This window comes from Pseudoliparis swirei, unplaced genomic scaffold (genome assembly GCF_029220125.1).
Source record: "Pseudoliparis swirei isolate HS2019 ecotype Mariana Trench unplaced genomic scaffold, NWPU_hadal_v1 hadal_25, whole genome shotgun sequence".
Classification (NCBI taxonomy): Eukaryota; Metazoa; Chordata; class Actinopteri; order Perciformes; family Liparidae; genus Pseudoliparis; species Pseudoliparis swirei.
Window position 1 is genome coordinate 1,623,289 of NW_026613261.1, and position 25,600 is coordinate 1,648,888.

Consider the following 25,600-nt stretch of genomic DNA (forward strand, 5'->3'; position numbering starts at 1 on the left):
GTGTCGGGTGACGCGGCGCGGAAAGAACTCGTCACACGAAACCTTCACCGTGATTGGTCAATCCGTTTGTCTGTCAACATTTTGTGAAAAAAACAACCAATGAACACTCAGTAAATCACAAAGGACCTCCCACCTCACAGGTGAGGCTCATTTAGCAGCCTGTCAGTCAGAGAGCAGAGAACACGGCGCCAGGACAATGAGCCTCATTGAATTGAGCTGAGATTGTTCTGGAATGTTTGATGTAGAACACGTGGGGGTGTGTCACATGCAAACGCCTTTAAAAGGTTAATTTAAATTTTTTTGTAAAATGGAGAACATGAGCCCAGCCTCCAGAGGGTGAACAGGACATATTTGAATGTCAGTCAGTTTACCAAGTTCACTGGTTCTGCTGTTGTTCAGTGTTAAAGATGACAGGACCAATGGGGTCTCAATATACTTCTTTTTGTTTACTAATCTGGATGTTTCACTGAAGAAACAATTTATTATCCACAATATTAAATACCTCTCTGGCACTTTATAGGTAGGAGCCTCTTTGAAAACACAGCTCTGTGAAGTTTTGTCTTTAAAAAGAAGAAAACAACTTTTAATCGCGATTAATCGCGATTAATGAATTTCAAAATGTGCGATTAATTAGTTAATTTTTTTTAATCGATTGACAGCCCTAATATATATATGTATATATATGCATGTATATATATATGCATGTATATATATATGTATATATATGTATATAGATATAGATATATGCATGTATATATATATATGCATGTATATATATATGTATATATATTTATATATGGACTGTATATATATGTATATATATATGCATGTATATATATATATGTATATATATGCATATATATATATCCAGATGTGTATATATACATGCATATATATATTATATATACATGCATGTATATATGTATATATATGCATGTATATATATACATATATATGTGTATATATATGTATATATATGTGTATATATATGTATATATATACATGTATATATATGTATATATACATATATATATGTATATATATATATATATATATATGTATATATATATATACCTGAACCCTGGGGTGTAACAGACGTTTCAGCTCATGTTTCCTCTCTTGTGTAATTGAGGATTAAATCTGGATCAGGACTAGTCTGAGTCCTGATCCAGAGGGTCCAGGCCTCTCTGGGCCTGGACCCTCTGGGTCTGGGTCTGGGGGCCAGGGGCCTCTGATTGGTGCTGCTGGTGTGTTTCCATTCCACTTAAAAACAATGATTTGTGTTCAGAGTTTTTGTTGTTAATGTTAAAGTGAAAAGTGGACATGTAACACGTGCGTTTACATGCAATCGAATTATTGGCTTAGTCGGACTGAAATCGAATTATCCGTTTCATGTAAACACCTTAGTCGGACTATGTGCGGTCCGACTTCGGTCCGATTAACACCCCTGGATAGCTCGGTCCGATCCAGTTGATAATTCGACTCTCGCGGCATGTAACTCTGAATTCGATTCGGAACTGGACTTTGCGTCTTTGCGCATGCTCCAGATCCCGCCGCCCTCCTCCTCCCTCCCTCCCTCCCATGTCGTGACCCGGAAGTCGAAAGAGACGATAAGTTGTCACTGCCGGCAACCTGGCCGGCAGAAAACAAACAAATAACCAGTCCGCTGCTAACCATGTTGGTGCCCTAAGCATAACTCCTCATGATGCCCCTGAGATCGGGTCTGTGCGCGGATGTGTCGGCGCGCATCACGGCAGAGCGATGCGACCGAGAAGTGTTAACGGGCGGGGTGCTGAGCGATTAAATATATCTCTTGTTCTGCCTGTTTTGTGATATACATGCCTAAAAGGCGCCTAATATTTCTAGACTGAAATAATATCAGCATTATAATTATTATAACTGAGGATTTTATTAGTTGCCTATTTTGTGGGGCCCCCTCAGGACTTGGTGCCCTACGCGCAGCGCGTGCAGCGTTATGGGAGCGGCGGCGCTGCAAACAACGCTATGGAGAACACAAGAGCCACATTCTGGACCGAAGAGCAGACAGAATTTATGCTTAATGTATTGAAGGAGTTGAACATACTAAAGTTCATGGTTCTTTCTCGAAATGTTGATGTTGTTGTTGGTGGTGGTGAAGAGGTCAAGCGGAAATGGCTGTATCACCACGAGTTGTAATGAAAACAGCGCCACCTATCGTATCGGATATGACATGCTTTCAAAGGCCAATGATTCGAATTACTCACTGCCATGTATATTGGGATAACAGCAGATCCCCCAAAAGATAGCATAGTCCGACTAAAGCAAGATTCGAATTATACCATCATGTAACCGCACTGACGCTGTCGTTACTGCCGCATTGCATTGTGGGATATTAGTGGGCCACAGGCTCAGTTCATTTAAATGGTCAATTCAATAACATGAGCAGTGTGCAGGAACCACTCAAAACACGGTGCCGTGTGGGGGGCACACGTTATGACATTATTAATATTGTATTATACATTCAGAGATCGGCTTCTCTCAGAGATCACAGAACAAAAAGAGAACAACGCGGGGAAATAAAACTGAAGTGAAACTGTCCACCGAGCGCTCCTCGACCGCGCAGTCCTGGTCCGGGTCCGGGTCCGGATCCGGACTCCTTCCTTTGCATTGCGCCAGACGGCGGCCCCGGTTTTGAATTGACAGACGCCGGCGTGCAGCCAATCAGCGCCGAAGCCGCGGTTCTTCCACTCCGGGCGGACCAATCGGAGCCGTCCTCCCCCGCGGCCGAGTGCGTCACCGGAGCAGAATGCGAGCCGCTGCCCATCCCCCCCCTCACCGCCTCCGGCCACAGCGAGCAATGGCGGCTGCCTTATTTCCTTCTGTGTGTGTGCTCCGATTCTGTCCTTCTCATGTTGAGCTTGTAAAAGCCATGTTTACAAAATTAGGTAAGGAACAATGAATAGACCTGTTGTCACAGGAATGCGTGTCAGCTTCACGAGCACATATGTTATATGTTCCTCCGCACTTCTCGCATGTCTTCTTCCCCGTCTCCCGCCTCCTCGACGGGGCTGTTTGTAACAATGGCGGCGGCGGAGGAGAAGAGGCCACCCAGCACCAAACTGCACCCGCTCCCCTGTGACACATTCACCGCGTGTGGAAGCGTTTCGTTGCACATTTTGGAAAGAAACTGCGTGTTTATCCGCGTATCGACTTGACGCACGAATTAAATGAGTTATGTAAAAAAGTGAAAAGGCGTCAAGTGCGCACATAGAGATGAGTGAGGGAGACTCAAACATGGCCGCCGGGAGGGGGCGGGGCTACGCGGCAGGAGCTCCGATGAGACATGGCGGCGGCGTTCTTCTCGCCGTTTTAATGTGATTGACGTCGTTCATGGGGGGCGAGTTTAGAGGTGATGGTAGTGTTATAAAACAGTCTTTAATCCACTAACACGGCCCGAGTCGTTCATATGTACCCCCCTCCTGCTCGCCTCGGAGGGCGGGAGAAACGGTCCGTCGACCAGAGGAACATCAATCAATCAAACTGACACCCGCGTCAACCGGGACTGCGCCTCGGTGGGCGGAGCGACCAGAGAACGGTTCTTCACACACAGACATGGGACTTTAGCGGGTTACTCGGTGTGTTGTGTGTTTCGGTGTGTTATTAATGGAGAAAAGGACCGTTTGCAGCGTCCGACAGGAGGAACTGGTGGAGGGGGCGTGGCCTCTATTGTTCCACTCCAACGCGCGAGGAGAACACCTCTGTGGGGCCGTCAGCCAATCAGCGGCCGCCATCCCCCCCGCCGGAGCTCCGCCTCCCAGCCTATATTAAAGGCCGGGCCGTCAGCCGCGCTGGCCACTGGCACAATATAACTGAGATTGATCCGCGGAGCCGAGGAGAGGATCTACTTTCTTCAGCCCTTTCATTTACAGCCGTCCTTTATTTTATTCAACTAAAACAAAACAATGGCGGACACAGAAGTTGAAAAGTCGGACCTCTCTGCCAAGGTAAGCCTCGCGCCTCCAGGAGGACCCGCTGATCTCCACAGAGCCGCCCGGCACCGGGAGAGCTGCCGCGGCTCCTCGGGTCCGGACCGGGGATGTGTTTATGGTTTCCGTCGCGCGCGGGAGCCGGTGATGGAGGAGAGGGAGGAAGCCGGTGTTTGGGGTCTTTAACACAGATGGTGGAGCTCCCGTGGGGACTAGAGGGGGTCTGCCGGGTCTCCGCGGCGCCGCGTCCTTGGAGCCGCTCCGCGCGGGTTCTTTGTTTATCGGTTCTCCTCCAGAGGCGCGCGCAGAGGTTCCGGACACGAGCCGCTCCAGCGCGCGCGCTTCACCCGCCGCGGCGCGCGGGCTGCTCGGTGCGGAGCCAGACCCCGGAGGAGGAGGTGGAGGTTGTTGTTGTTGTTGTTTATTCCGGATAGCGATCGCGCTGAGGAGTGATCCCTGGAGGAGAGCCGCCGCCCGGTTGAATGGAGCTCGCGCGTGTCGCTCCAGGTTAACTCCGGGACTCCGCGGCGGACAGAGGTCTCACTCTGTTCCGTTTCTAATGATTTGTTAAGTCAAGGCTCCGGAGGCTCTGCCGCGCGACCCGGTTGTTTACCGACTCGCGGGTTGAGCGGCGGCGGCTCCGTGAACCGGAGAGCCTCGATACGCACGGCGAGCTTCCGCTTCTCCTCCTCCTCTTCACTCTGGCGGTTAACGTGTTTGTGGAGCGCGTCGACGTCTCAGGGGGAAAGTTTTCTTTCTTTTTCCTGTAATGCTGCCGCTCACTCCGTGTGTGTGTGCGCGTGCGTGTGTGTGCGTGATGTGCCTCACACACAGTTCACCGTCTTTGTGTGTAAATGTGAATCTTTGCAGTTTGACTTTGGATCATCGGGTAAAACTTTAATTGTTCCTCGCGCGCGCGGGGGAGGGGGGGCACGACGAGGGGGGGTCGGATCCAGCTCTTTAATAACAGCAGCGAGACGCGGGAGCTGCAAAATTATGAGTGATTAGAACAAATGAACATATGGAGGGGGGGGGGTATTAACCGATCATCCAAAAGGTGCGCGCGCGCTCTATTTATAGTTGTGGAACATTTTTACGCGTCTTTTTACGCGCAGAACCTCAGAGGCTTAGAGCCATAAGATTATGGAGAGCAATTAATCAATAACAGTGCGCGTGTGTGTGTGTGTGTGGAGGAGGCGGCGCGTGCGCAGCGGGGATAATAGGCTGTGAACGGAACGAGGAGACCGCGCGCTATTAATAAGCTCCGCGGCTTCCGGTCGAAGTAGGTCGCCCAAAAAAAAGTGTTTTAGTCTGTGTGTGTGTGTGTGTGTGTGTGTGTGTGTGTGTGTGTGTGTGTGGTCCCGGTGCCTGTTCTCGCTTCTCTCGCCGGCCATGTGTCGTCGTCTATTGTCCTCCGTTACAACAAGCGGCCAGCAGCGCGCTCCTCCTCCTCTTCCTCCTCCTCGCTCTTGCGCCCTCCTGTGTTATTTTAAGCGGCGCGGTGCATGCTGGGCTTTGTAGTGCCTCTCCCGGGCGTGTCTCGTGACATGTGGCGGCGGCAGGCTGCAGAAGACTACAATACCCAGAATGCCCCGGGGCCACATCAAGAGTATCAGATTACAACACATTAGAGGGGATGGAGGGAGAGGGGGGGGGGCTGGGGGGATCTGCAGAGACCAATATGGTGTTTAAATGGGAAGGCTCCCAGCATGCACTGGGGCAGAAGTAGGCCATGAGACGGAGGAGTTGTGACCTCTTGCTGTCGTTTGTCCACCAGGAGCTGAAGGAGAAGAAGCTGGTGGAGGAGAAGGAGAACGGCAAGGAGGCCGCCACCAACGGGAAGGTGAGCCCTCCCCCTCTTCCTCCGTGGCGGTGCAGCCTCACACGTCTTCATCACTTCATTTATTCTCTTCTAGGAGAACGACAACGGGGAGCCCGAGGTCGACGACGAGGAGGAGGCGGACGAGGAGGACGAGGAAGATGACGTCGAAGGTAGACGCCAACTTCTTATTTTATTAAACCTTTTTTTTTTTGGGGTCGCTTTCCAAAAACTCGCTCATCATCATCATCATCCTTCTTCGCCCTGCAGGTGAGGAAGACGAGGACGACGATGACATCGAGGGCGGCACAAAGCGGGCAGCCGATGACGACGAGGACGACGAAGACGACGAGGTGAGCGACCTCTACGCCGAGAGCCCGCCGCCGGGGTCACGACCTCCTCACCTTCATCTTCTTCTTCTTTCAGGAAGACGTCGAGACCAAGAAGCAGAAAACCGACGATGAGCCCCTCCCCCACCCCTAAGCCCCTCCCCCTCCTCTGCCATCCTGCTGAACCTCTTCCTGGTTCCCCCGGCGGCTGAGGACTGATTTGAAAGGAGGAAGAAAATAATAATAAGAATGCAAACCAATAAAAAGTCCCACATGTCAGCTCCTCCACGCCTCCAGAGGGAGGACCCGGCTTTTCTTTAACAACAACAAAACAAGGAGAATTTGTTTGTATTTTTCTTTACATTTTATATTTTTGTACATATTGTTAGGAGGGGGGTCCGCTCCTCTCCCGTCAGACCAACCGGTGCTTCTCTGAGGAAAGATTTGACTTAGACAACAGAAACATGTAAACAACATTCCAGAACACGACTCTTGGTTTACGGAGCTTTTTCTTTCACGTCTTCATGTAGGAAGTTTGTTGTTTCACAATAAACCGGACTTTTATTTTGTGAGTTGTACTTCCTGTCTGCTCGTCTCTTTGGAGATGTCAGGTACACGGTTTGAGGTACTTGACGTCTCCATGTACACACACACACGACATGAACACGAGGTCGTCCTCTAAATACATTAAATTAACATTTATTAACGCTTAATCATTTATTTTAGTACAAATAAACTACTTTACTTAATATTCCCCTTGATTCATACAGGTGTTAAAGCTGCATTCTCTCTCCTGACCACCAGGGGGCGACTGGTGGTGTTCTGATGTTAAAGTGTTTACACTTCAACGTGTGTAACACACACACACACACCATCTCCTCCACGCCCACCTACATTGTGTGACTTTCACACCCAGTCCCTACACACACACACACACACACTCAGCCAACAGATGGTGCCCCCCCCCCCCCCTCTTGAGGGAGTGTGTGTTGCAGGAGCTACGTGGCTCCATCACCCTCAGATAAACAACTATGATTAATAATCATAATAAAACTTTCCATACCAGAGGAAACAGTTCTAAGAATATTAATAATAATAAAGATAATGTAGAACAAAGATGGACAATAAAGACAAAACCAGCTCATTAAGTTAAACATTTAACAAGTTATGTAGAATAAAAACTCTTATAAGTGTTTTATTATTCAATTAAATGGCTGCAATATTATTATAGACCTTAGATAGAGGACTCATCTCTGTACTGGTCTTGTTAGACCTTAGTGCTGATAGAGGACTCCTCTCTCTACTGGTCTTGTTAGACCTTAGTCCTGATAGAGGACTCATCTCTGTCCTGGTCTTGTTAGACCTTAGTCCTGATAGAGGACTCATCTCTGTACTGGTCTTGTTAGACCTTAGTGCTGATAGAGGACTCATCTCTGTACTGGTCTTGTTAAACCTTAGTCCTGATAGAGGACTCCTCTCTGTACTGGTCTTGTTAGACCTTAGTCCTGATAGAGGACTCCTCTCTGTACTGGTCTTGTTAGACCTTAGTCCTGATAGAGGACTCCTCTCTGTACTGGTCTTGTTAGACCTTAGTCCTGATAGAGGACTCCTCTCTGTACTGGTCTTGTTAAACCTTAGTCCTGATAGAGGACTCATCTCTGTACTGGTCTTGTTAGACCTTAGTCCTGATAGAGGACTCATCTCTGTACTGGTCTTGTTAAACCTTAGTCCTGATAGAGGACTCCTCTCTGTACTGGTCTTGTTAGACCTTAGTCCTGATAGAGGACTCCTCTCTGTACTGGTCTTGTTAGACCTTAGTCCTGATAGAGGACTCATCTCTGTACTGGTCTAGTTAGACCTTAGTCCTGATAGAGGACTCCTCTCTGTCCTGGTCTTGTTAAACCTTAGTCCTGATAGAGGACTCATCTCTGTACTGGTCTTGTTAGACCTTAGTCCTGATAGAGGACTCATCTCTGTACTGGTCTTGTTAGACCTTAGTCCTGATAGAGGACTCATCTCTGTACTGGTCTTGTTAGACCTTAGTCCTGATAGAGGACTCATCTCTGTACTGGTCTTGTTAGACCTTAGTCCTGATAGAGGACTCATCTCTGTACTGGTCTTGTTTGACCTTAGTCCTGATAGAGGACTACTCTCTGTACTGGTCTTGTTAGACCTTAGTCCTGATAGAGGACTCATCTCTGTACTGGTCTTGTTTGACCTTAGTCCTGATAGAGGACTCATCTCTGTACTGGTCTTGTTAGACCTTAGTCCTGATAGAGGACTCATCTCTGTACTGGTCTTGTTAGACCTTAGTGCTGATAGAGGACTCCTCTCTGTCCTGGTCTTGTTAGACCTTAGTCCTGATAGAGGACTCATCTCTGTACTGGTCTTGTTAGACCTTAGTCCTGATAGAGGACTCATCTCTGTACTGGTCTTGTTAGACCTTAGTCCTGATAGAGGACTCATCTCTGTACTGGTCTTGTTAGACCTTAGTCCTGATAGAGGACTCCTCTCTGTACTGGTCTAGTTAGACCTTAGTCCTGATAGAGGACTCATCTCTGTACTGGTCCTGTTAGACCTTAGTGCTGATAGAGGACTCTCTGTACTGGTCTTGTTAGACCTTAGTGCTGATAGAGGACTCCTCTCTGTACTGGTCTTGTTAGACCTTAGTGCTGATAGAGGACTCATCTCTGTACTGGTCTAGTTAGACCTTAGTGCTGATAGAGGACTCCTCTCTGTACTGGTCTTGTTAGACCTTAGTGCTGATAGAGGACTCCTCTCTGTACTGGTCTTGTTAGACCTTAGTGCTGATAGAGGACTCCTCTCTGTACTGGTCTTGTTAGACCTTAGTGCTGATAGAGGACTCATCTCTGTACTGGTCTTGTTAGACCTTAGTGCTGATAGAGGACTCATCTCTGTACTGGTCTTGTTAGACCTTAGTCCTGATAGAGGACTCCTCTCTGTACTGGTCTAGTTAGACCTTAGTCCTGATAGAGGACTCATCTCTGTACTGGTCTAGTTAGACCTTAGTCCTGATAGAGGACTCATCTCTGTACTGGTCTAGTTAGACCTTAGTCCTGATAGAGGACTCATCTCTGTACTGGTCTTGTTAGACCTTAGTGCTGATAGAGGACTCCTCTCTGTACTGGTCTTGTTAGACCTTAGTGCTGATAGAGGACTCCTCTCTGTACTGGTCTAGTTAGACCTTAGTCCTGATAGAGGACTCCTCTCTGTACTGGTCTAGTTAGACCTTAGTCCTGATAGAGGACTCATCTCTGTACTGGTCTTGTTAGACCTTAGTCCTGATAGAGGACTCATCTCTGTACTGGTCTTGTTAGACCTTAGTCCTGATAGAGGACTCATCTCTGTACTGGTCTTGTTAGACCTTAGTCCTGATAGAGGACTCCTCTCTCTACTGGTCTAGTTAGACCTTAGTCCTGATAGAGGACTCATCTCTGTACTGGTCTAGTTAGACCTTAGTGCTGATAGAGGACTCCTCTCTCTACTGGTCTTGTTAGACCTTAGTGCTGATAGAGGACTCCTCTCTGTACTGGTCTAGTTAGACCTTAGTCCTGATAGAGGACTCCTCTCTGTACTGGTCTAGTTAGACCTTAGTCCTGATAGAGGACTCATCTCTGTACTGGTCTTGTTAGACCTTAGTGCTGATAGAGGACTCATCTCTGTACTGGTCTTGTTAGACCTTAGTCCTGATAGAGGACTCATCTCTGTACTGGTCTAGTTAGACCTTAGTCCTGATAGAGGACTCCTCTGTACTGGTCTTGTTAGACCTTAGTCCTGATAGAGGACTCCTCTCTGTACTGGTCTAGTTAGACCTTAGTCCTGATAGAGGACTCATCTCTGTACTGGTCTAGTTAGACCTTAGTCCTGATAGAGGACTCATCTCTGTACTGGTCTAGTTAGACCTTAGTCCTGATAGAGGACTCATCTCTGTACTGGTCTTGTTAGACCTTAGTCCTGATAGAGGACTCATCTCTGTACTGGTCTAGTTAGACCTTAGTCCTGATAGAGGACTCCTCTCTGTACTGGTCTAGTTAGACCTTAGTGCTGATAGAGGACTCCTCTCTGTACTGGTCTAGTTAGACCTTAGTCCTGATAGAGGACTCATCTCTGTACTGGTCTAGTTAGACCTTAGTCCTGATAGAGGACTCATCTCTGTACTGGTCTTGTTAGACCTTAGTGCTGATAGAGGACTCATCTCTGTACTGGTCTTGTTAGACCTTAGTCCTGATAGAGGACTCCTCTCTGTACTGGTCTTGTTAGACCTTAGTGCTGATAGAGGACTCATCTCTGTACTGGTCTTGTTAGACCTTAGTCCTGATAGAGGACTCATCTCTGTACTGGTCTTGTTAGACCTTAGTCCTGATAGAGGACTCCTCTCTGTACTGGTCTTGTTAGACCTTAGTCCTGATAGAGGACTCATCTCTGTACTGGTCTTGTTAGACCTTAGTGCTGATAGAGGACTCCTCTCTGTACTGGTCTTGTTAGACCTTAGTCCTGATAGAGGACTCATCTCTGTACTGGTCTTGTTAGACCTTAGTGCTGATAGAGGACTCATCTCTGTACTGGTCTAGTTAGACCTTAGTCCTGATAGAGGACTCCTCTCTGTACTGGTCTAGTTAGACCTTAGTCCTGATAGAGGACTCCTCTCTGTACTGGTCTTGTTAGACCTTAGTGCTGATAGAGGACTCATCTCTGTACTGGTCTTGTTAGACCTTAGTCCTGATAGAGGACTCATCTCTGTACTGGTCTAGTTAGACCTTAGTGCTGATAGAGGACTCATCTCTGTCCTGGTCTAGTTAGACCTTAGTCCTGATAGAGGACTCCTCTCTGTACTGGTCTTGTTAGACCTTAGTGCTGATAGAGGACTCATCTCTGTCCTGGTCTAGTTAGACCTTAGTCCTGATAGAGGACTCATCTCTGTACTGGTCTAGTTAGACCTTAGTGCTGATAGAGGACTCCTCTCTGTACTGGTCTTGTTAGACCTTAGTCCTGATAGAGGACTCATCTCTGTACTGGTCTTGTTAGACCTTAGTCCTGATAGAGGACTCATCTCTGTACTGGTCTTGTTAGACCTTAGTCCTGATAGAGGACTCCTCTCTGTACTGGTCTAGTTAGACCTTAGTCCTGATAGAGGACTCCTCTCTGTACTGGTCTTGTTAGACCTTAGTCCTGATAGAGGACTCATCTCTGTACTGGTCTAGTTAGACCTTAGTCCTGATAGAGGACTCATCTCTGTACTGGTCTAGTTAGACCTTAGTGCTGATAGAGGACTCCTCTCTGTACTGGTCTAGTTAGACCTTAGTCCTGATAGAGGACTCCTCTCTGTACTGGTCTTGTTAGACCTTAGTCCTGATAGAGGACTCATCTCTGTCCTGGTCTAGTTAGACCTTAGTCCTGATAGAGGACTCATCTCTGTACTGGTCTAGTTAGACCTTAGTCCTGATAGAGGACTCCTCTCTGTACTGGTCTAGTTAGACCTTAGTGCTGATAGAGGACTCATCTCTGTACTGGTCTTGTTAGACCTTAGTCCTGATAGAGGACTCATCTCTGTACTGGTCTTGTTAGACCTTAGTCCTGATAGAGGACTCATCTCTGTACTGGTCTAGTTAGACCTTAGTCCTGATAGAGGACTCCTCTCTGTACTGGTCTTGTTAGACCTTAGTCCTGATAGAGGACTCATCTCTGTACTGGTCTTGTTAGACCTTAGTCCTGATAGAGGACTCATCTCTGTACTGGTCTTGTTAGACCTTAGTCCTGATAGAGGACTCCTCTCTGTACTGGTCTTGTTAGACCTTAGTCCTGATAGAGGACTCATCTCTGTACTGGTCTTGTTAGACCTTAGTCCTGATAGAGGACTCCTCTCTGTACTGGTCTTGTTAGACCTTAGTCCTGATAGAGGACTCTCCTCTGTACTGGTCTTGTTAGACCTTAGTCCTGATAGAGGACTCATCTCTGTACTGGTCTTGTTAGACCTTAGTCCTGATAGAGGACTCATCTCTGTACTGGTCTAGTTAGACCTTAGTCCTGATAGAGGACTCATCTCTGTACTGGTCTAGTTAGACCTTAGTCCTGATAGAGGACTCCTCTCTGTACTGGTCTTGTTAGACCTTAGTGCTGATAGAGGACTCATCTCTGTACTGGTCTTGTTAGACCTTAGTCCTGATAGAGGACTCATCTCTGTACTGGTATGTAAGACCTTAGTGCTGATAGAGGACTCTCTGTACTGGTCTTGTTAGACCTTAGTCCTGATAGAGGACTCATCTGTACTGGTCTTGTTAGACCTTAGTCCTGATAGAGGACTCATCTCTGTACTGGTCTTGTTAGACCTTAGTCCTGATAGAGGACTCATCTCTGTACTGGTCTAGTTAGACCTTAGTCCTGATAGAGGACCTCTCTGTACTGGTCTTGTTAGACCTTAGTCCTGATAGAGGACTCATCTCTGTACTGGTCTAGTTAGACCTTAGTCCTGATAGAGGACTCATCTCTGTACTGGTCTTGTTAGACCTTAGTCCTGATAGAGGACTCCTCTCTGTACTGGTCTAGTTAGACCTTAGTCCTGATAGAGGACTCATCTCTGTACTGGTCTTGTTAGACCTTAGTCCTGATAGAGGACTCATCTCTGTACTGGTCTAGTTAGACCTTAGTCCTGATAGAGGACTCATCTCTGTACTGGTCTAGTTAGACCTTAGTCCTGATAGAGGACTCATCTCTGTACTGGTCTAGTTAGACCTTAGTCCTGATAGAGGACTCATCTCTGTCCTGGTCTAGTTAGACCTTAGTCCTGATAGAGGACTCCTCTCTGTACTGGTCTAGTTAGACCTTAGTCCTGATAGAGGACTCCTCTCTGTACTGGTCTTGTTAGACCTTAGTCCTGATAGAGGACTCATCTCTGTACTGGTCTTGTTAGACCTTAGTCCTGATAGAGGACTCATCTCTGTACTGGTCTTGTTAGACCTTAGTCCTGATAGAGGACTCATCTCTGTACTGGTCTTGTTAGTCCTCAGTCCTGATAGAGGACTCATCTCTGTACTGGTCTAGTTAGACCTTAGTCCTGATAGAGGACTCCTCTCTGTACTGGTCTAGTTAGACCTTAGTCCTGATAGAGGACACATCTCTGTACTGGTCTTGTTAGACCTTAGTGCTGATAGAGGACTCATCTCTGTACTGGTCTTGTTAGACCTTAGTCCTGATAGAGGACTCATCTCTGTACTGGTCTAGTTAGACCTTAGTCCTGATAGAGGACTCTCTCTGTACTGGTCTTGTTAGACCTTAGTGCTGATAGAGGACTCATCTCTGTACTGGTCTTGTTAGACCTTAGTCCTGATAGAGGACTCCTCTCTGTACTGGTCTTGTTAGACCTTAGTGCTGATAGAGGACTCATCTCTGTCCTGGTCTAGTTAGACCTTAGTCCTGATAGAGGACTCATCTCTGTACTGGTCTTGTTAGACCTTAGTCCTGATAGAGGACTCCTCTCTGTACTGGTCTTGTTAGACCTTAGTGCAGATAGAGGACTCATCTGTACTGGTCTTGTTAGACCTTAGTCCTGATAGAGGACTCCTCTCTGTACTGGTCTTGTTAGACCTTAGTCCTGATAGAGGACTCATCTCTGTACTGGTCTTGTTAGACCTTAGTCCTGATAGAGGACTCATCTCTGTACTGGTCTTGTTAGACCTTAGTCCTGATAGAGGACTCTCTCTGTACTGGTCTTGTTAGACCTTAGTCCTGATAGAGGACTCATCTCTGTACTGGTCTTGTTAGACCTTAGTCCTGATAGAGGACTCATCTCTGTACTGGTCTTGTTAGACCTTAGTCCTGATAGAGGACTCCTCTCTGTACTGGTCTTGTTAGATCTGATAGAGGACTCCTCTCTGTACTGGTCTTGTTAGACCTTAGTCCTGATAGAGGACTCATCTCTGTACTGGTCTTGTTAGACCTTAGTCCTGATAGAGGACTCATCTCTGTACTGGTCTTGTTAGACCTTAGTCCTGATAGAGGACTCATCTCTGTACTGGTCTTGTTAGACCTTAGTCCTGATAGAGGACTCATCTCTGTACTGGTCTTGTTAGACCTTAGTCCTGATAGAGGACTCATCTCTGTACTGGTCTTGTTAGACCTTAGTCCTGATAGAGGACTCATCTCTGTACTGGTCTTGTTAGACCTTAGTGCTGATAGAGGACTCATCTCTGTACTGGTCTTGTTAGACCTTAGTCCTGATAGAGGACTCATCTCTGTACTGGTCTTGTTAGACCTTAGTCCTGATAGAGGACTCATCTCTGTACTGGTCTTGTTAGACCTTAGTGCTGATAGAGGACTCATCTCTGTACTGGTCTTGTTAGACCTTAGTCCTGATAGAGGACTCATCTCTGTACTGGTCTTGTTAGACCTTAGTCCTGATAGAGGACTCATCTCTGTACTGGTCTTGTTAGACCTTAGTCCTGATAGAGGATTCCTCTCTGTACTGGTCTTGTTAGACCTTAGTCCTGATAGAGGACTCATCTCTGTACTGGTCTTGTTAGACCTTAGTCCTGATAGAGGACTCCTCTCTGTACTGGTCTTGTTAGACCTTAGTCCTGATAGAGGACTCCTCTGTACTGGTCTTGTTAGACCTTAGTCCTGATAGAGGACTCATCTCTGTACTGGTCTTGTTAGACCTTAGTGCTGATAGAGGACTCATCTCTGTACTGGTCTAGTTAGACCTTAGTCCTGATAGAGGACTCATCTCTGTACTGGTCTAGTTAGACCTTAGTCCTGATAGAGGACTCATCTCTGTACTGGTCTTGTTAGACCTTAGTCCTGATAGAGGACTCATCTCTGTACTGGTCTTGTTAGACCTTAGTCCTGATAGAGGACTCATCTCTGTACTGGTCTTGTTAGACCTTAGTCCTGATAGAGGACTCTCTGTACTGGTCTAGTTAGACCTTAGTCCTGATAGAGGACTCATCTCTGTACTGGTCTTGTTAGACCTTAGTCCTGATAGAGGACTCATCTCTGTACTGGTCTTGTTAGACCTTAGTCCTGATAGAGGACTCCTCTCTGTACTGGTCTAGTTAGACCTTAGTCCTGATAGAGGACTCCTCTCTGTACTGGTCTTGTTAGACCTTAGTCCTGATAGAGGACTCATCTCTGTACTGGTCTAGTTAGACCTTAGTCCTGATAGAGGACTCATCTCTGTACTGGTCTAGTTAGACCCTAGTCCTGATAGAGGACTCATCTCTGTACTGGTCTTGTTAGACCTTAGTCCTGATAGAGGACTAACTCTGTACTGGTCTTGTTAGACCTTAGTCCTGATAGAGGACTCCTCTCTGTACTGGTCTTGTTAGACCTTAGTCCTGATAGAGGACTCATCTCTGTACTGGTCTTGTTAGACCTTAGTCCTGATAGAGGACTCATCTCTGTACTGGTCTAGTTAGACCTTAGTCCTGATAGAGGACTCCTCTGTACTGGTCTTGTTAGACCTTAGTCCTGATAGAGGACTCCTCTCTGTACTGGTCTAGTTAGACCTTAGTCCTGATAGAGGACTCATCTCTGTACTGGTCTTGTTAGACCTTAGTGCTGATAGAGGACTCATCTCTGTACTGGTCTTGTTAGACCTTAGTCCTGATAGAGGACTAACTCTGTACTGGTCTTGTTAGACCTTAGTCCTGATAGAGGACTCATCTCTGTACTGGTCTTGTTAGACCTTAGTCCTGATAGAGGACTCATCTCTGTACTGGTCTTGTTAGACCTTAGTCCTGATAGAGGACTCCTCTGTACTGGTCTTGTTAGACCTTAGTCCTGATAGAGGACTCATCTCTGTACTGGTCTTGTTAGACCTTAGTCCTGATAGAGGACTCATCTCTGTACTGGTCTAGTTAGACCTTAGTCCTGATAGAGGACTCCTCTCTGTACTGGTCTAGTTAGACCTTAGTGCTGATAGAGGACTAACTCTGTACTGGTCTTGTTAGACCTTAGTCCTGATAGAGGACTCTCTCTGTACTGGTCTTGTTAGACCTTAGTCCTGATAGAGGACTCATCTCTGTACTGGTCTTGTTAGACCTTAGTCCTGATAGAGGACTCATCTCTGTACTGGTCTTGTTAGACCTTAGTCCTGATAGAGGACTCATCTCTGTACTGGTCTTGTTAGACCTTAGTCCTGATAGAGGACTCTCTCTGTACTGGTCTTGTTAGACCTTAGTCCTGATAGAGGACTCATCTCTGTACTGGTCTTGTTAGACCTTAGTGCTGATAGAGGACTAACTCTGTACTGGTCTTGTTAGACCTTAGTCCTGATAGAGGACTCATCTCTGTACTGGTCTTGTTAGACCTTAGTCCTGATAGAGGACTCATCTCTGTACTGGTCTTGTTAGACCTTAGTCCTGATAGAGGACTCCTCTCTGTACTGGTCTAGTTAGACCTTAGTCCTGATAGAGGACTCATCTCTGTACTGGTCTAGTTAGACCTTAGTCCTGATAGAGGACTCATCTCTGTACTGGTCTTGTTAGACCTTAGTCCTGATAGAGGACTCATCTCTGTACTGGTCTAGTTAGACCTTAGTCCTGATAGTGGACTCCTCTCTGTACTGGTCTTGTTAGACCTTAGTGCTGATAGAGGACTCCTCTCTGTACTGGTCTAGTTAGACCTTAGTCCTGATAGAGGACTCATCTCTGTACTGGTCTTGTTAGACCTTAGACCTGATAGAGGACCATCTCTGTACTGGTCTTGTTAGACCTTAGTCCTGATAGAGGACTCATCTCTGTACTGGTCTAGTTAGACCTTAGTCCTGATAGAGGACTCATCTCTGTACTGGTCTTGTTAGACCTTAGTGCTGATAGAGGACTCATCTCTGTCCTGGTCTTGTTAGACCTTAGTCCTGATAGAGGCCTCTCTGTACTGGTCTTGTTAGACCTTAGTGCTGATAGAGGACTCATCTCTGTACTGGTCTTGTTAGACCTTAGTCCTGATAGAGGACTCATCTCTGTACTGGTCTTGTTAGACCTTAGTCCTGATAGAGGACTCCTCTCTGTACTGGTCTAGTTAGACCTTAGTGCTGATAGAGGACTCATCTCTGTACTGGTCTTGTTAGACCTTAGTCCTGATAGAGGACTCATCTCTGTACTGGTCTTGTTAGACCTTAGTGCTGATAGAGGACTCATCTCTGTACTGGTCTAGTTAGACCTTAGTCCTGATAGAGGACTCCTCTCTGTACTGGTCTTGTTAGACCTTAGTGCTGATAGAGGACTCATCTCTGTACTGGTCTTGTTAGACCTTAGTCCTGATAGAGGACTCATCTCTGTACTGGTCTAGTTAGACCTTAGTCCTGATAGAGGACTCATCTCTGTACTGGTCTAGTTAGACCTTAGTCCTGATAGAGGACTCATCTCTGTACTGGTCTAGTTAGACCTTAGTCCTGATAGAGGACTCCTCTCTGTACTGGTCTTGTTAGACCTTAGTCCTGATAGAGGACTCATCTCTGTACTGGTCTAGTTAGACCTTAGTCCTGATAGAGGACTCATCTCTGTACTGGTCTTGTTAGACCTTAGTCCTGATAGAGGACTCCTCTCTGTACTGGTCTAGTTAGACCTTAGTCCTGATAGAGGACTCATCTCTGTACTGGTCTTGTTAGACCTTAGTCCTGATAGAGGACTCATCTCTGTACTGGTCTAGTTAGACCTTAGTCCTGATAGAGGACTCATCTCTGTACTGGTCTAGTTAGACCTTAGTCCTGATAGAGGACTCATCTCTGTACTGGTCTTGTTAGACCTTAGTCCTGATAGAGGACTCATCTCTGTACTGGTCTAGTTAGACCTTAGTCCTGATAGAGGACTCATCTCTGTACTGGTCTTGTTAGACCTTAGTCCTGATAGAGGACTCATCTCTGTACTGGTCTAGTTAGACCTTAGTCCTGATAGAGGACTCATCTCTGTACTGGTCTTGTTAGACCTTAGTGCTGATAGAGGACTCATCTCTGTACTGGTCTAGTTAGACCTTAGTCCTGATAGAGGACTCCTCTCTGTACTGGTCTAGTTAGACCTTAGTCCTGATAGAGGACTCATCTCTGTACTGGTCTTGTTAGACCTTAGTGCTGATAGAGGACTCATCTCTGTACTGGTCTAGTTAGACCTTAGTCCTGATAGAGGACTCATCTCTGTACTGGTCTAGTTAGACCTTAGTGCTGATAGAGGACTCCTCTCTGTACTGGTCTTGTTAGACCTTAGTCCTGATAGAGGACTCATCTCTGTACTGGTCTAGTTAGACCTTAGTCCTGATAGAGGACTCATCTCTGTACTGGTCTTGTTAGACCTTAGTCCTGATAGAGGACTCCTCTGTACTGGTCTTGTTAGACCTTAGTGCTGATAGAGGACTCATCTCTGTCCTGGTCTTGTTAGACCTTAGTCCTGATAGAGGACCTCTCTGTACTGGTTTTGTTAGACCTTAGTCCTGATAGAGGACTCATCTCTGTACTGGTCTTGTTAGGCCTTAGTGCTGATAGAGGACCTCTCTGTACTGGTCTTGTTAGACCTTAGTCCTGATAGAGGACTCATCTCTGTACTGGTCTAGTTAGACCTTAGTCCTGATAGAGGACTCATCTCTGTACTGGTCTAGTTAGACCTTAGTCCTGATAGAGGACTCATCTCTGTACTGGTCTTGTTAGACCTTAGTGCTGATAGAGGACTAACTCTGTACTGGTCTTGTTAGACCTTAGTCCTGATAGAGGACTCATCTCTGTACTGGTCTTGTTATACCTTAGTCCTGATAGAGGACTCATCTCTGTACTGGTCTTGTTAGACCTTAGTCCTGATAGAGGACTAACTCTGTACTGGTCTTGTTAGACCTTAGTCCTGATAGAGGACTCATCTCTGTACTGGTCTTGTTAGACCTTAGTCCTGATAGAGGACTCATCTCTGTACTGGTCTTGTTAGACCTTAGTCCTGATAGAGGACTCATCTCTGTACTGGTCTTGTTAGACCTTAGTCCTGATAGAGGACTCATCTCTGTACTGGTCTTGTTAGACCTTAGTCCTGATAGAGGACTCCTCTCTGTACTGGTCTTGTTAGACCTTAGTGCTGATAGAGGACTCATCTGTACTGGTCTTGTTTGACCTTAGTCCTGATAGAGGACTTCTCTCTGTCCTGGTCTTGTTAGACCTTAGTCCTGATAGAGGACCTCTCTGTACTGGTCTTGTTAGACCTTAGTCCTGATAGAGGACTCATCTCTGTACTGGTCTAGTTAGACCTTAGTCCTGATAGAGGACTCATCTCTGTACTGGTCTTGTTAGACCTTAGTCCTGATAGAGGACTCCTCTCTGTACTGGTCTTGTTAGACCTTAGTCCTGATAGAGGACTCATCTCTGTACTGGTCTTGTTAGACCTTAGTGCTGATAGAGGACTCCTCTCTGTACTGGTCTTGTTAGACCTTAGTCCTGATAGAGGACTCATCTCTGTACTGGTCTTGTTAGACCTTAGTCCTGATAGAGGACTCCTCACTGTACTGGTCTTGTGAGACCTTAGTCCTGATAGAGGACTCATCTCTGTACTGGTCTTGTTAGACCTTAGTCCTGATCGAGGACTCATCTCTGTACTGGTCTTGTTAGACCTTAGTGCTGATAGAGGACTCATCTCTGTACTGGTCTTGTTAGACGTTAGTCCTGATAGAAGACTCCTCTCTGTACTGGTCTTGTTAGACCTTAGTCCTGATAGAGGACTCATCTCTGTACTGGTCTTGTTAGACCTTAGTCCTGATAGAGGACTCTCTCTGTACTGGTCTTGTTAGACCTTAGTCCTGATAGAGGACTCATCTCTGTACTGGTCTTGTTAGACCTTAGTCCTGATAGAGGACTCATCTCTGTACTGGTCTTGTTAGACCTTAGTCCTGATAGAGGACTCATCTCTGTACTGGTCTTGTTAGACCTTAGTCCTGATAGAGGACTCATCTCTGTACTGGTCTTGTTAGACCTTAGTTCTGATAGAGGACTCCTCTCTGTACTGGTCTTGTTAGACCTTAGTCCTGATAGAGGACTCATGTCTGTACTGGTCTTGTTAGACCTTAGTGCTGATAGAGGACTAACTCTGTACTGGTCTTGTTAGACCTTAGTCCTGATAGAGGACTCATCTCTGTACTGGTCTTGTTAGACCTTAGTCCTGATAGAGGACTCATCTCTGTACTGGTCTTGTTAGACCTTAGTCCTGATAGAGGACTCATCTCTGTACTGGTCTTGTTAGACCTTAGTCCTGATAGAGGACTCATCTCTGTACTGGTCTTGTTAGACCTTAGTGCTGATAGAGGACTCATCTCTGTACTGGTCTTGTTAGACCTTAGTCCTGATAGAGGACTCCTCTGTACTGGTCTTGTTAGACCTTAGTGCTGATAGAGGACTAACTCTGTACTGGTCTTGTTAGACCTTAGTCCTGATAGAGGACTCATCTCTGTACTGGTCTTGTTAGACCTTAGTCCTGATAGAGGACTCATCTCTGTACTGGTCTTGTTAGACCTTAGTCCTGATAGAGGACTCTCTCTGTACTGGTCTTGTTAGACCTTAGTCCTGATAGAGGACTCATCTCTGTACTGGTCTTGTTAGACCTTAGTGCTGATAGAGGACTCATCTCTGTACTGGTCTTGTTAGACCTTAGTCCTGATAGAGGACTCATCTCTGTACTGGTCTTGTTAGACCTTAGTCCTGATAGAGGACTCTCTCTGTACTGGTCTTGTTAGACCTTAGTCCTGATAGAGGACTCCTCTGTACTGGTCTTGTTAGACCTTAGTCCTGATAGAGGACTCCTCTCTGTACTGGTCTTGTTAGACCTTAGTGCTGATAGAGGACTCATCTCTGTACTGGTCTTGTTAGACCTTAGTCCTGATAGAGGACTCTCTCTGTACTGGTCTTGTTAGACCTTAGTCCTGATAGAGGACTCTCTCTGTACTGGTCTTGTTAGACCTTGGTCCTGATAGAGTGCTCATCTCTGTACTGGTCTTGTTCGTCCTTAGTCCTGATAGAGGACTCGTCTCTGTACTGGTCTTGTTAGACCTTAGTCCTGATAGAGGACTCCTCTCTGTACTGGTCTTGTTAGACCTTAGTCCTGATAGAGGACTCATCTCTGTACTGGTCTAGTTAGACCTTAGTCCTGATAGAGGACTCCTCTCTGTACTGGTCTTGTTAGACCTTAGTCCTGATAGAGGACTCCTCTCTGTACTGGTCTTGTTAGACCTTAGTCCTGATAGAGGACTCCTCTGTACTGGACTTGTTAGTACTCAGTCCTGATAGAGGACTCCTCTCTGTACTGGTCTAGTTAGACCTTAGTCCTGATAGAGGACTCATCTCTGTACTGGTCTTGTTAGACCTTAGTCCTGATAGAGGACTCCTCTCTGTACTGGTCTTGTTAGACCTTAGTCCTGATAGAGGACTCATCTCTGTACTGGTCTAGTTAGACCTTAGTCCTGATAGAGGACTCATCTCTGTACTGGTCTAGTTAGACCTTAGTCCTGATAGAGGACTCCTCTCTGTACTGGTCTTGTTAGACCTTAGTCCTGATAGAGGACTCATCTCTGTACTGGTCTTGTTAGACCTTAGTCCTGATAGAGGACTCCTCTCTGTACTGGTCTAGTTAGACCTTAGTGCTGATAGAGGACTCATCTCTGTACTGGTCTTGTTAGACCTTAGTCCTGATAGAGGACTCCTCTGTACTGGTCTTGTTAGACCTTAGTGCTGATAGAGGACTCATCTCTGTACTGGTCTAGTTAGACCTTAGTCCTGATAGAGGACCTCTCTGTACTGGTCTTGTTAGACCTTAGTCCTGATAGAGGACTCATCTCTGTACTGGTCTTGTTAGACCTTAGTCCTGATAGAGGACTCATCTCTGTACTGGTCTTGTTAGACCTTAGTCCTGATAGAGGACTCATCTCTGTACTGGTCTTGTTAGACCTTAGTCCTGATAGAGGACTCCTCTGTACTGGTCTTGTTAGACCTTAGTCCTGATAGAGGACTCATCTCTGTACTGGTCTTGTTAGACCTTAGTCCTGATAGAGGACTCATCTCTGTACTGGTCTTGTTAGACCTTAGTCCTGATAGAGGACTCATCTCTGTACTGGTCTAGTTAGACCTTAGTCCTGATAGAGGACTCATCTCTGTACTGGTCTTGTTAGACCTTAGTCCTGATAGAGGACTCATCTCTGTACTGGTCTTGTTAGACCCTAGTCCTGATAGAGGACTCATCTCTGTACTGGTCTTGTTAGACCTTAGTCCTGATAGAGGACTCATCTCTGTACTGGTCTAGTTAGACCTTAGTCCTGATAGAGGACCTCTCTGTACTGGTCTTGTTAGACCTTAGTCCTGATAGAGGACTCATCTCTGTACTGGTCTTGTTAGACCTTAGTCCTGATAGAGGACTCATCTCTGTACTGGTCTTGTTAGACCTTAGTCCTGATAGAGGACTCATCTCTGTACTGGTCTTGTTAGACCTTAGTCCTGATAGAGGACTCCTCTCTGTACTGGTCTTGTTAGACCTTAGTCCTGATAGAGGACTCATCTCTGTACTGGTCTTGTTAGACCTTAGTCCTGATAGAGGACTCATCTCTGTACTGGTCTAGTTAGACCTTAGTCCTGATAGAGGACTCCTCTCTGTACTGGTCTTGTTAGACCTTAGTCCTGATAGAGGACTCCTCTGTACTGGTCTTGTTAGACCTTAGTCCTGATAGAGGACTCATCTCTGTACTGGTCTTGTTAGTCCTCAGTCCTGATAGAGGACTCATCTCTGTACTGGTCTAGTTAGACCTTAGTCCTGATAGAGGACTCATCTCTGTACTGGTCTAGTTAGACCTTAGTCCTGATAGAGGACTCCTCTCTGTACTGGTCTAGTTAGACCTTAGTCCTGATAGAGGACTCATCTCTGTACTGGTCTAGTTAGACCTTAGTCCTGATAGAGGACTCATCTCTGTACTGGTCTAGTTAGACCTTAGTGCTGATAGAGGACTCATCTCTGTACTGGTCTAGTTAGACCTTAGTCCTGATAGAGGACTCATCTCTGTACTGGTCTAGTTAGACCTTAGTGCTGATAGAGGACTCATCTCTGTACTGGTCTTGTTAGACCTTAGTCCTGATAGAGGACTCATCTCTGTACTGGTCTAGTTAGACCTTAGTCCTGATAGAGGACTCATCTCTGTACTGGTCTAGTTAGACCTTAGTCCTGATAGAGGACTCTCTCTGTACTGGTCTTGTTAGACCTTAGTCCTGATAGAGGACTCCTCTCTGTACTGGTCTTGTTAGACCTTAGTCCTGATAGAGGACTCATCTCTGTACTGGTCTAGTTAGACCTTAGTCCTGATAGAGGACTCCTCTCTGTACTGGTCTTGTTAGACCTTAGTGCTGATAGAGGACTCATCTCTGTACTGGTCTTGTTAGACCTTAGTCCTGATAGAGGACTCCTCTCTGTACTGGTCTTGTTAGACCTTAGTCCTGATAGAGGACTCCTCTCTGTACTGGTCTTGTTAGACCTTAGTCCTGATAGAGGACTCCTCTGTACTGGTCTTGTTAGACCTTAGTCCTGATAGAGGACTCCTCTCTGTACTGGTCTAGTTAGACCTTAGTCCTGATAGAGGACTCATCTCTGTACTGGTCTAGTTAGACCTTAGTCCTGATAGAGGACTCCTCTGTACTGGTCTAGTTAGACCTTAGTGCTGATAGAGGACTCCTCTCTGTACTGGTCTAGTTAGACCTTAGTCCTGATAGAGGACTCCTCTCTGTACTGGTCTAGTTAGACCTTAGTCCTGATAGAGGACTCCTCTCTGTACTGGTCTTGTTAGACCTTAGTCCTGATAGAGGACTCCTCTCTGTACTGGTCTTGTTAGACCTTAGTGCTGATAGAGGACTCATCTCTGTACTGGTCTAGTTAGACCTTAGTCCTGATAGAGGACTCCTCTCTGTACTGGTCTTGTTAGACCTTAGTGCTGATAGAGGACTCCTCTCTGTACTGGTCTTGTTAGACCTTAGTCCTGATAGAGGACTCATCTCTGTACTGGTCTTGTTAGACCTTAGTCCTGATAGAGGACTCCTCTCTGTACTGGTCTAGTTAGACCTTAGTCCTGATAGAGGACTCCTCTCTGTACTGGTCTTGTTAGACCTTAGTGCTGATAGAGGACTCCTCTCTGTCCTGGTCTTGTTAGACCTTAGTCCTGATAGAGGACTCATCTCTGTCCTGGTCTTGTTAGACCTTAGTGCTGATAGAGGACTCCTCTCTGTACTGGTCTTGTTAGACCTTAGTCCTGATAGAGGACTCCTCTCTGTACTGGTCTAGTTAGACCTTAGTCCTGATAGAGGACTCCTCTCTGTACTGGTCTAGTTAGACCTTAGTGCTGATAGAGGACTCCTCTCTGTACTGGTCTAGTTAGACCTTAGTCCTGATAGAGGACTCCTCTCTGTACTGGTCTTGTTAGACCTTAGTCCTGATAGAGGACTCATCTCTGTACTGGTCTAGTTAGACCTTAGTCCTGATAGAGGACTCATCTCTGTACTGGTCTAGTTAGACCTTAGTGCTGATAGAGGACTCCTCTCTGTACTGGTCTAGTTAGACCTTAGTCCTGATAGAGGACTCCTCTCTGTACTGGTCTAGTTAGACCTTAGTCCTGATAGAGGACTCCTCTCTGTACTGGTCTTGTTAGACCTTAGTCCTGATTGAGGACTCATCTCTGTACTGGTCTTGTTAGACCTTAGTCCTGATAGAGGACTCATCTCTGTACTGGTCTAGTTAGACCTTAGTGCTGATAGAGGACTCATCTCTGTCCTGGTCTAGTTAGACCTTAGTCCTGATAGAGGACTCCTCTCTGTACTGGTCTTGTTAGACCTTAGTCCTGATAGAGGACTCCTCTCTGTCCTGGTCTAGTTAGACCTTAGTCCTGATAGAGGACTCATCTCTGTACTGGTCTAGTTAGACCTTAGTGCTGATAGAGGACTCCTCTCTGTACTGGTCTAGTTAGACCTTAGTGCTGATAGAGGACTCATCTCTGTCCTGGTCTTGTTAGACCTTAGTGCTGATAGAGGACTCCTCTCTGTACTGGTCTTGTTAGACCTTAGTGCTGATAGAGGACTCCTCTCAGTACTGGTCTAGTTAGACCTTAGTGCTGATAGAGGACTCCTCTCTGTACTGGTCTTGTTAGACCTTAGTGCTGATAGAGGACTCCTCTCTGTCCTGGTCTAGTTAGACCTTAGTCCTGATAGAGGACTCCTCTCTGTACTGGTCTTGTTAGACCTTAGTGCTGATAGAGGACTCCTCTCTGTACTGGTCTTGTTAGACCTTAGTCCTGATAGAGGACTCCTCTCTGTACTGGTCCTGTTAGACCTTAGTCCTGATAGAGGACTCCTCTCTGTACTGGTCTTGTTAGACCTTAGTGCTGATAGAGGACTCCTCTCTGTCCTGGTCTAGTTAGACCTTAGTCCTGATAGAGGACTCATCTCTGTACTGGTCTAGTTAGACCTTAGTCTTGGAGGGCTTTTCTCCCAT

General features: G+C 46.4%; 1 protein-coding gene across 1 annotated transcript; it reads left to right on the plus strand.

Moving 5' to 3' along the window:
• The first annotated feature begins 3,013 nt into the window (after positions 1–3,013).
• On the plus strand, positions 3,014–6,691 carry ptmab (prothymosin alpha b). Its single transcript, XM_056410592.1, has 5 exons — positions 3,014–3,983; positions 5,743–5,808; positions 5,882–5,957; positions 6,055–6,137; positions 6,211–6,691. Exons 1-5 carry the CDS (start codon positions 3,942–3,944, stop codon positions 6,265–6,267), a joined length of 324 nt encoding a protein of 107 aa, XP_056266567.1. The 5' UTR covers positions 3,014–3,941; the 3' UTR covers positions 6,268–6,691.
• Positions 6,692–25,600: the final 18,909 nt, after the last annotated feature.

What these genes read in the sequence shown, in the direction of transcription:
- ptmab (XM_056410592.1), top strand. Translation starts at nt 3,942, where the DNA reads ATGGCGGACACAGAAGTTGAAAAGTCGGACCTCTCTGCCAAG. An exon ending in AGGCCGCCACCAACGGGAAG is followed by an intron (nt 5,809 to 5,881) that starts GTGAGCCCTCCC and finishes ATTCTCTTCTAG; the next exon opens with GAGAACGACAACGGGGAGCC. An exon ending in AGGACGACGAAGACGACGAG is followed by an intron (nt 6,138 to 6,210) that starts GTGAGCGACCTC and finishes TTCTTCTTTCAG; the next exon opens with GAAGACGTCGAGACCAAGAA.